Source organism: Nothoprocta perdicaria, unplaced genomic scaffold, assembly GCF_003342845.1.
Source record: "Nothoprocta perdicaria isolate Ctin4 unplaced genomic scaffold, notPer1 scaffold_320, whole genome shotgun sequence".
NCBI lineage: Eukaryota > Metazoa > Chordata > Aves > Tinamiformes > Tinamidae > Nothoprocta > Nothoprocta perdicaria.
In genome coordinates this window covers 692,406-703,480 of record NW_020455556.1, presented here as the reverse complement: position 1 = coordinate 703,480, position 11,075 = coordinate 692,406, and the positions used below count along the sequence as shown (strand labels likewise).

Genomic DNA, 11,075 nt, shown 5'->3' with positions numbered 1-11,075 from the left:
TATTTTTTTATTTGTAAATACATCACTGAAGTTAGAATCTGTTTTTTTTTCAATTGTAAAGACATCACTGAAGTTAGAAAAAACAAACTGAGGGTTCAGAGCACATTAGACTTTATGCAGAAAAAGAAATGAAGACAAAAATGGCAATTCATCTCATTTTTTTTTCCATCTGAAGGTCAAAACATAGGTATTTGCTGTAAGCCAGGCCACCTATATCTAATTTATAGAGATTGACATTCCAGTAGGCAGCTCATCCCGCACTAGGTGTCTGAGAGAGAGGATGTGAATAGGTCCAGGACAGTGCTGCTCTCTCTTCACCAATTAGGAAATCCGTCTATATAACCATATATATGGCTAGAAACTTGGGTGGAGCAAGTGTGATTTTACGTCTTTACAGTGCTTACATACCACAGATCCTTGAGTGAGTTGGGCATTAAATAGCTGCCATTACAACTTTTAGGGCATATCTATCTTTAGAAGCCAATTCATTTTGCCTGCAATGGACTGAAACCAGATGTGCAGCAGTGCAAGTTTCAGGGAACCCAGAATCTCTGGACTTGAACCACTTTTAATTTAAGAGTAGACAAGCTGTGTTAAAACAGAATTTGCTAAAGCAGCTATGAAGCTTGTTAACCTGGATTGGTAAATGTGTCTTTACCAGTAAATATAAGGGTGAATTGGATTGAATATCTGTTAGTGTGGGGGTTTATAAATTACACATATGTGATTTCCTGTCAGACAGTAATTTCATTGCATAGAAGATTGCTTATAAAGAAGTGTTGAAAGGAAGTTTATGCTTATCTCAAAARCATAAACTTAGTCTGCATGTAAGGATTCATTCTGAGTTCTTTTTAACTCAAATTACTCCAGTGGGTGATAATATACACAAAGTTGCTAGCTGTGTTCAGTTCAGTGTTTATACAGTTGTTTTAAATACAAAGTTATACAGAAAATAAAATATTGCTCTTCAATACATTTTGAAAATCCATATAAAATATGTGCAAACACATTTGAGTTATTTTAGCTTTAGATAGGAAAAAAATGTAGCAGCTTGTGTGAGAAAGATAAGATTCTGAGCGACTTCTACAGTCTGTATTTTTAAGGAAGAAGGATAATCACAACAACCTTCTTTACTGCATATATTGCAAATAACAACTTATCCTTTTCTCAGTGAGTGTAGAGTTTTACATTTAGGGTTCCTTTATAAATATATTTTTCTACCTTTTCCTGTTTATTATTTATTACATAAAAAGACATGCTATATTCTAGCTCCCACTGTATTGACCTTCTCTTTGGAGGACATTACAAGGTCTCTGACTGTCCTGAAAATGAAGCATCTTCAAGCATCTTAGATCTGAGAATTATTTCAAAGCTCCTTAGATTCCTAATTAATCCTTTGATTAATATTAAGCATATTTCTGCAGAAGTGGAAAGCTACATGTCTAGAAACCAAATTCCATTGAAGCTGTGTTTGTAACAATTATGCTACATTACCTCACAGCACTCTCAAAATGTCCATTTGAATATGATGAAGAAGTCTATGGTTTCCATGTGTTGGTAGCTTGCCCATTCTTGAAGTTTTTGGTCAGTCAAGCTCTCGTTCATTTCATCTGAAGTACTCTGGTTATTTTCTTTCCATAAGAACTACAGAACTAATGTAGCTGAATGCATCAACAAAAACATTACCACTGCAAAAAATTCATTGCAGTGTGGGKTTTTTTTTAGAATTATACTCCACTTCTCCCCACACTTAAGAAAGCTTTCTCTATGCACCCTTGAATTTTCAGAGACAAATAATGTATGTTCACATACAATTATTTCTGTCCATGCTTTATATAATCAAAATTTTAATTTATTGACTAAATAAGTGTCATGGACATTCAGCAAGTCCAAATTTCATAAAAATTCATACAACCACAGAAATATTAAACACTATTATTCTGTCTTAAAAGTGATGAATGTAGTCTTGGATGAATCAGGGACAATTTTGTTCCACTTCCATATGCCTCCCTTTCAGTGCAAAAGTTGACCATTTCTCACACCTTCAAAACCTCAGCCTCTTCTTTGTGCAGCTGGCAAACTAACACTGCTTTTGGCTCATACCCTGGGCTTTCACTGTCTGTTGATCTTTCCAGCACCTAAATGACCCTGACTGAAGATACAAAACTGTTGCTTGCTATTAATCTGAGAGAAAAAAAAAAACTCATAAGTTAATTTGCACTATTTAAAATTAGTTTTGAGTAAATTAACACCTCAAGCACTTATTACAGTGCAACAACTTTAGTTGGATCAGACTGACTTAAATGAAACATTATTTCTTCACTTGTTTCAATTTTGAGTTGATTCATGCCCAGGGAAATTTCTCCAGCCATGCCAGATCTTCACATTGACTCCTGTACCTCTTCAGGCACTTTTGCAACATTTCCCTTTGTTGGTGTTGGGGCTAGGACTAGCGAATGGATACGCAGGAACAGCAGCTGGAGTCTGTAATGCAAATGTCTGCTTTCTTAACAGATGTCTGCTTTTTTTTTTTTTTTTTTTAAATAAGCCATAAAACAACATTAAATATTTTAGAGAATTAACTTGAAATATAGATTCTACAATTATGGCAGAAACTGTGCTTGTAATTAAAGTAGAAATCTTTCATAAATTAATCATTTAAAAGTCTTTCTGTACAATATCAGTAGAACACCTTCTTTTGTTAAATATTTCCTTAAAGCAACAGAACGTAAAAAAAAAAAAAAAAAAAGTTTAAGTAAACCATACACATTACATATTTTTAGCTGGTTGGAATAGTGGAATCTATTTGGTCTCGTTTGATACAAATCCTCCATTTGTTGTAGCATGCGATGATAACGATTTTGATTTGGTTTCTTCTTCTGTGATCACGTCATCTGTCTTCGTTTTGCCCTTGCACCTTATATAAATACGATAGCCTAGGAAACAGCATACATTTAGCATTAAATAAAGAAATTACAATAATGTAATCCCCTCCCTTCTGCCTAGGAAACAGCATACATTTAGCATTAAATAAAGAAATTACAATAATGTAATCCCCTCCCTTCTGTTGAAAAAAGGGCCCTTCCACATCTTGAATCAATTCTCACATCTACCTTGTCCAGGGCACAACAAAGTGGCAATATTCACTAATAACTGGAGTCATTACAAATTAACTCCTTTCCATTTGACTCTTTTCTATCCCTAAATTGTCTGTTTTTTATTTTTTCCAAACTTCATGACAAATGAGTTTTGAAAAATATCTGATAACAATAATAATAACATTTATACTGCTCTAACAAAAATGTATATATCTTACTTGCTAGAATTATTAGTGCAAACAACAGCTGGAAAATACTGTAGATGAGAGGGAAAGTAAACATCAGCTCAAGCTGTTCAGGAGTGAAGGAGAGCTGTACGATGGTCGTACACAGCTGAGTGTTCTGCATGCCTGTTTCCAGAGCCACCGTTCGACATCTATAATGAAAAATACAAAGGCAGTCATCAAGTAGGATGCCAGGGATCCCTAGGCTTTTTAGGAGTCTGAATAGACAAGAAACATGCAGTAATAGATGACTGAGAAAACAGTATCCTCCAGTTCACACAGCCCATAGAACACTCCTCAAGATATACATTGTTAGCACTAGAGGACACATGACTTTTGGCTGTTTTGCGCTTGTAGAGGACTGTTCTCCACTTTTAAGACATGTATATTATATTGTGCAGTAACACTCACTATCTCCCTCTTTTGTAATGATGCTCTAAATTGTAGCATGCTGCTGCTCCATGAGAAATTTTACTGCAGCACCAGCCAACTGGTTGAATAGGCCTGTCCTGTCTCCTTCCTTTGGGCTCTAGGACGCAAGCACACAAGCACACCAGGGGAAGATGTATGACAGGTAGGAGGAAATAGAGAATTGGAATCCATAAACAAAGATGTGGACAAGAAATATCTTATACAAATGCAGCACAGCAAAAAGAGTTGAGGAATGAGTGACCTTGCAGCATAACTAATGCTTAGGTAATACTCTCAGCATTGATTAATCATTAAATAAAACCCTCACAGCTGCAATAGACTATAGCTCTATGTCAAAGAGAGATCTATACCTGTGCCAAGCCAGACCGGCTATGCGAGCCAGAATGAACCCCAGAGAATATCCAGCTGCTGGAAATATGGTACCAATGATCCATAATTTAGGAGAGATAATCCAGGAGCCTTTGTACAGTATTCCTGCAACCACAGCTATGAGCACAATGAGAATTGCTCCAGCAATGGAACCAACCTGTGGGGAAAAAAAAAAAAAAAAAAGGAAAGGCTGTATGGAGAGAGACTTTGATGAAACAATGTAATTTCAAACATGCCCATGAATGTCTTTAACTAAGTCACTGAGATATCTTATTAAATATAGAATGGAATGTGCCGTGTACTTCACAGTGCAATGTACTTCACAACAGGCACACAAATTTAGACAGCTGCCATTTTCTAAAAAATATAGATACATTATTTATTTCAATGTTTAATTATATATAGAGATCAAGGTAGAATAAAATAGGTATCTATAGCAGGTATCACTAACATTAATTCCTTGAAACTTTTGCTCTACTTAGAGCTTGGCATTAAAARTTATCTCAGAGAAATGACGTGAACAGGGAATGATGCATAAAGTAGAACTGTTTCCCCAGAGTTGTTGAGACAGTCTAATACCTAGTTTAATAGATTTTTTCCTCACTTGGCCAGTTACACTTTAGGGCTTAGTATAGTGTATACTTATTAGACACCACATTGCTTGTGCTAGGAAATTATTTGCCAAGTGGATGAGTAAATCTTTAATGTGGTTGAAAATGCAGTGTGTTTGAAAACTGCCTGTGCATTCATACAGCATTCCTACATAGGCAGAATCACTGAGGTGATCTTATGTCCTGTGGTTGAACGTGCACAGATCCCAGTCACTGCTTGTTGGAAAGAGGGATAAAAAACTCTCTTCTCAATATTCAAGAAAAACATCTGCCCTCTTGGCATATACTGCCAGGGAATTCACTGGCAGGCTTCTGGTGCTAGGCTTAGGAGAATCCATKTCTCAGGTGAAATGTGTATATGGGAAGACTATTGCCATTAAACTGTCTTMATCAATCTTTGGCTGAAACTTTTTTTAAAGAGCACAGAATCAACAGCTACTTTTGCTTGACTGAACTGTTAACAACATGCACCTAGGAAAAAGATACATGGTCTGGCTGTGGCAAGCTCTTTCAGTTCACTTGCTACAGACTCTGTGCTTTTATCTCCATTTGTCCCTGTGTAGATCCTAACCTGTTGGCTATGGCTTGATTCTCCCTTGACACTTTGCTGTCCTGCACCAAGCAAGTGCTTGGTGCAGTGGAGCAGCAGGGCTCCACTGTGGGCTATTTACCTATCTAGAAAGAAAAACATGGAACGGTGCCGTTTTGCTAAAAGATGTAAGTTCAAGTCCATGCTCTTCCTGTAATTGATTAAACAGGRCTAGAACAGTTTTGAAACCAACATCTGACAGTATGCAACTTCATAAGTGATCTATGAGTACATTTAAAAATAAAGCACCGTAGAGAAGAATAATGAAATATAGGTGGACTAACTAGCCATGCAGTTAATTTAGCTTAAATTAAGTAAGGAAATAAGACTGAGGGTGGTCACTGAGGACAATGGATCCAAGTATATCTAAAAAATGCTTTGAATATAGCAGAGAAATTTTCAGAGTGATTGCTGTTAACATGAAATATAGCTAGGTTGTTGTTGTTGTTGTTTTTGTTGTTGTTGTTGTTGTTGTTGTTGTTATTATTGTGGTTGGATGATTTCTTGCCCTCAAATGTAATTCTGATACATTTGAAATGTTCTTGCAAATATAGTTGAATTTATGAATAGTTTTTGCTGGAGGTTTTAAACAGAGGCAACTTTCTTTATTTGATCCAGAATATGTCTCATATTTTTATTTTTATTTTTATTTTTATTTTTATTTTTATTTTTATTTTTATTTTTATTTTTATTCTTTACTTTTTATTTTCACTTCGAAGAGAAATCTTTCCAGTTGATCAGAATGATTTTCTTCCTGTTGTCAGTTTGAATTATACACTGAGCTTAATTATTAATAAAGTTCTCACCAAAGACAAAAAGAGGCTCTTTGGATAATGATGGTTTATAGTAATGTATGCAACTCTGACTACTTTTGCAGGGGAAAAGTAGGGGAAAAGCAAAATGAAACTCAAAAGTAGTGTCTCATTTTCTACTGAGAACTTCATAGCTCATATAAAGTCAGAATCAAATATTACAAATAGAAATCTACTGCTTTAGTGGTGCCACTGAATCCTTAAATTGCCACAAATTAGTAATGGTTCAGCTTTACACATCCTACCTTAAGTATGAGTTTTGCTTTGTGAGGCCATCTGTGGTTAACATACATCCCAAATGAGACAGGAACTACAAGAGCTACCAGTGAAATTCCTGGAAAAAAAAWTAAAAAAGACAAGCCTACATATAACACAGAAGTTTATGATGGAAGAAAAGGCACAGCATAGAGCAGCTAAGCTCTATAAAGCGCAAGCCTTAGGAGGATGTGTCTAATATGCGCACCCCAGAACATGCATGCTCTACTCTCACACCTGCCCATTTGCTTTTCTATACAGCCTCTTATCTTTGGCAACCTGTTGAAGTAATTGCCATTCTGCTTAGCTGCRTGCTCATTCACCTGAACCAAAAAGAGAGACAGAAATTTGAGTCTGCTAATCATCACTATGCTATGATGTGAGTAGGTATATTAAATGTTCATTTTGTCTGCAGGTGTTTTGCTACCGTACCATATCAACAATCAGTTCAGAGCTTCTTTTGTTTTGGCCTCCCTCCTCCAGCATTTATTTTGAAAGTGCAGACCATTTATGTGTTTTTTTTAAATTTATTTTCCAGAACAATGGGAAATGCAATTGAAGAACATGAAAGTGACTCTGCTGGCTTTGTAAGATTAGCACAACACGGAACCAAACTTGATAAGCACTAGGGTTGCAGCTCTGCAAAGCACTGGAGCATGTATTTCTAAATGCTTAGCCTATTTTCTGTTTGTAGATGGATGTGATTTTTGACAAGAAGTCAAATGAAACCACTCCTTGTGGTGCAGATTGTAGCTTTTCAATGAGACTCAGCAGTTTTAATCATTTGCTTAATTATCCACATATGCTTAAGCACTTTGCTCGATTATGGCCTTGGCACTTTGCAGGATTGTGCCTTGAAGCTCTTACCAACGCTTTTATCCAGGAAAAGCAGTTATTCCTGTTTGRATTATTCTGTATTCTTATATCAAACCTGTGAAGGTTTCCAGCCAATTTAAATAAAATAGTGCACRCTATTTTGTGATAAATATCTCTACCATATTTGTGATAGCTTAAAGACTTTGTTCTTCAAAATCTYGATAATGTGAAGAGATACAGAATAATTACCACTGAAGTTACTGGAAAGCAGGAGAATAATTATTTTTAAAAATCCATTTTCATGTCTGTGTGACTGCAATGGTGATGGTATAAAGATGGCTGCTGCTAGAAGAATGAAGGGAAATGTGAGAAGGGAAGGTGCTGATTCACTTCACTCACCAATGCTGTCGTARGGCAGTACGATTGAGTCCGCGGCTGTCCACATCTTGGTATAAAGAAAGAGACAAAGTGGCATCATCCCCATCGCAAGCAGAGTGGAGCAAGTTGTCATGCTGATGCTGCAGAGAGAGCAGTCAGGGTGACAGTTCATCTCATGCTAGCCCATAGCCTTTCTCATTTTCTTATTATGCCTTAACAGTTTATGAAATGTTGGGCAAGAAATACAGCTGGTTGCAGACAATTGGTCCCATATATCAAATTAGGAAAAAAAAAATCTTAAATTGAAGAAATGACTTCTACTGGAAGAAARAAAAAGAAAAGACAAGAAAAGGAAYATAAAATATTGACATGTTCTGCAGACACATAGCAGTAACTGTCAGTGCAAATGAGAGAGCCGGGCAGGAAGCCGTCAGGAAGGTCTGTTGGCAAATTTGTCTGCATGCTGCTGTCTGTCTGGCCTCTCAGAGGCCCAGCAAGCTAGACAGGTGCAGATGGATTTCAGATGGAGCTTTCCATTTTACCAGCAATTTAAGGGCTTTAAAATCTCACTCCAAAGCCAATAGAATAAAAGAGAAAAATTCATCACCTAGCATGTATGATGGAATGAAATTCCCTTTTCTGGCTAGTTCTGCTCTATGCCCTGAAATAGTTACTGAGAGCTACTTAGTGAAGTTGAGCAGAAGCAGTGCTGCTTCCTTGATTTTTGCAAGGATCTTTCCATTTTGAAATATAAACTCTTTCTTCTCTCAATTTTGGTACACCTTTTACAAAGAGATGCCTCTAGTGAAGGAATGAAGAAGAAGGGCAAGACAACATAGCTTAAAAAAAGAGACTCTTAGTAAGTGAATGGCACAGATAACATTATGTCTACAAATCATGCTTCTTTGTGGTAAAAATCACAAGGGAGGACTTGTGATTTGCGGGAACTTCGGAAACATCCRTCACAGTCTCACTCCTTACAGTTCTTCTGCATGGATTGCCTCCAGAAAAGGTGACACCAACCCTGTCCTACAAACTGGGGACATGGAGAATAATCTAGAACAAGTCATACAGAAACTGCAGATATATTTTCACCAGTTTTAGTTCCTATTACTCTTGACTTTAGCACCATTAGATTTGATTTTGTAAGAGGATTAAGTAAGGATTCCTGCAGGCAAAGATAAAAGAGTCATGGGCTGTGACTGAGGTCAGGTGAAGCTCTAAATAGATAAAACAATCTAATTTTCATATATACATATTTCCTATATTTTCCTGCATTTCAAATATCTACAACCTGCTCCAAAGGCTGCCCATTTTCTATGCCCAACTCCAGTGCTTGCAGAAATTCCCATGGGTGCTGTGGAGGACAGGCAGCTGATTCAGCACTCGCTCTTGTGAAATATTAAGTGGTGTCAAAAACAGGTGGCCACATAACAAACTTTGGAGAACATCTCCTGGATCTGAGCTATCGAGAAAGGTATAAAACCTTTCTCTACCCTGAACATTCAGATCTGCAAAAGTATAGTTTGGCTCAGCATGTTTCTCCACAGTAAGGTTGGGACAGATTTTCTGGTTTGTCCTGGATATCTTTCCATCAGTGCTTTCTCAGAACTGTATTTATTGAAATTAAGTGTGTTACAGTTCTAACATCATAGGTCTGTTCTCCAGCATGAGGAAGATGGCAATCAGCAGAGTTGAAGGCACACGATATCAAAAGCACATACCACATTAACATCTGTATGTGACAGAAAAATTCATTGTTTTCAAATGTGGAAAAATACCTCATTAAAGCCACAAATATTAAATTCTTACTCTGTTGACCTTAGATCCACATCTTTCTTACTTCTATTAGTTTTTCCATTTCTAGTTCAGACTGACATATGATAAATTGTATGAAAGCTGCAATTTATGTTACTCTGCGGGAAACAGAAATGATTCTATTTATTTTAGAGCAGAGTGATCAGGATTTAAAAAAATAGCTCATTTTTTAAAGACTCTTTGAGTTAATGAGCCCTCCCTTTTCCCCTTGAATTTGCATCAAGAGCTGAGTTAACTTCTGCTGTGTGGCTGATGTCAAAGAGCATGTCAGCTGCCTTATGTATCACAGATTTTGAGTTCACAGCATATTGAAGTTGCAGCCAAATTACTTGCTATTGAGATCATCATACTTAGCCTCAGAGGAGCTTTTCCATTATACTGAACATGGAGGGCTATGGCTTGTATCGTGTTAAAGGTTCCTTCAGTTTGAAAACTTTTATAAGGTGCCAGGAGCAGATAGAATTAAGTAGAATTAGAAGTAATTTTCATTTATATTAGATGCCAAAGAGATTGCAACTAATTGCAATGCATTTTTTTCCCACAGATGGCCTATTTCAAGAAACATTACTTTAAAAATTATTGCATAGCCACTATTTTGTATATAAGATTCAATTCCTAAAATTCTGTTATTTTTTTTCCACTGCCCAAGATCTTGGGAGAAACAAAATTACAAATGTGGCTCTTAGACCACAGTCCTTAGTGTTCAGAGGTTTTTCATTTGTACTGTCTTCAGCAGGATCTAATGTTATATAATGAAAACAGTTTCTTCAATACACATCCTTATGTGTATCATGAAATCTCAATGGACAGAGCCAAACTGCTATTTTTCTCATATTTATTACTATTATATGACCCTTCAGGAAGGAGGCTTCAACATGCACAAGCCATGTAGCAAAGATAAATATCATACAGACTTTTTGAGTATGAAGTTTACAACATACGCCTTACAGGAAAAGGCAGAGGAAGGTTTTAGGCAATAACTTCTCTTACCTTAGGTCCATGTCACCATCCACCCAGTAGGCAATAATGTTGGAAGCTGTTCCACCTGGGCAGCATCCCATGATCAGCACCACAACCGCTTGAATAGGAAGCACATCAAAGGCCAATGACAGCACGAAGCCTGTGAGAGGCATAATTCCAAACTGGCAAAGGAAACCCACAAAAATGCCCCAGGGTCTTTTCACATGATTCAAAAAATTTTTGAGTTCCACATTACAGCCCATGGAGAACATCACCATAGCCAGCATGATTGTTAGAACAGTACTCAGTACTGTATTCAAAATTTTGTTAAAATTGTCCTCAGGTAACACGCAAGATGTGCCACTGCAAATAGTGGCATTTGGCGGACAGACACTGGAGTTTTCATTCAAAGAACTAGCCTTAAGTTGCTGGAAAAGAYGATATGTCTGCATTTTGAAGTACAGAAACACTCAGTACATCCAATGCAAACTTTCAAATGTTTCAAACGTCTGTGTAAATGGCTGTTTGTCAGTAACTCCTTTTAAATGATCCAGGAAGCAATAAAGTGCAATATAAACTTGAACACTGTTACTATTTTATTAAAGGGTTTGGCACAGTGCTGATTCATCTAGTTATAAAAGTTGTACCTGCTTAGTATGGTGAGAATTAATCATTTATTCATATGAAAATGAGGAATCCTGCATCCAGAGAAC

At 36.7% G+C, this 11,075-nt stretch overlaps 1 protein-coding gene across 1 annotated transcript; it reads right to left on the bottom strand.

Annotated features, from left to right (window-relative positions):
• Window positions 1-2,802: 2,802 nt before the first annotated feature.
• Window positions 2,803-10,814, bottom strand: SLC10A2 (solute carrier family 10 member 2). The gene is made up of 6 exons (XM_026043101.1): window positions 10,393-10,814; window positions 7,606-7,724; window positions 6,381-6,469; window positions 4,105-4,280; window positions 3,317-3,474; window positions 2,803-2,936 (listed from the first exon to the last, which is right to left on the bottom strand). Exons 1-6 carry the CDS (start codon window positions 10,812-10,814, stop codon window positions 2,803-2,805), a joined length of 1,098 nt encoding a protein of 365 aa, XP_025898886.1.
• Between the last annotated feature and the right edge of the window lie 261 nt (window positions 10,815-11,075).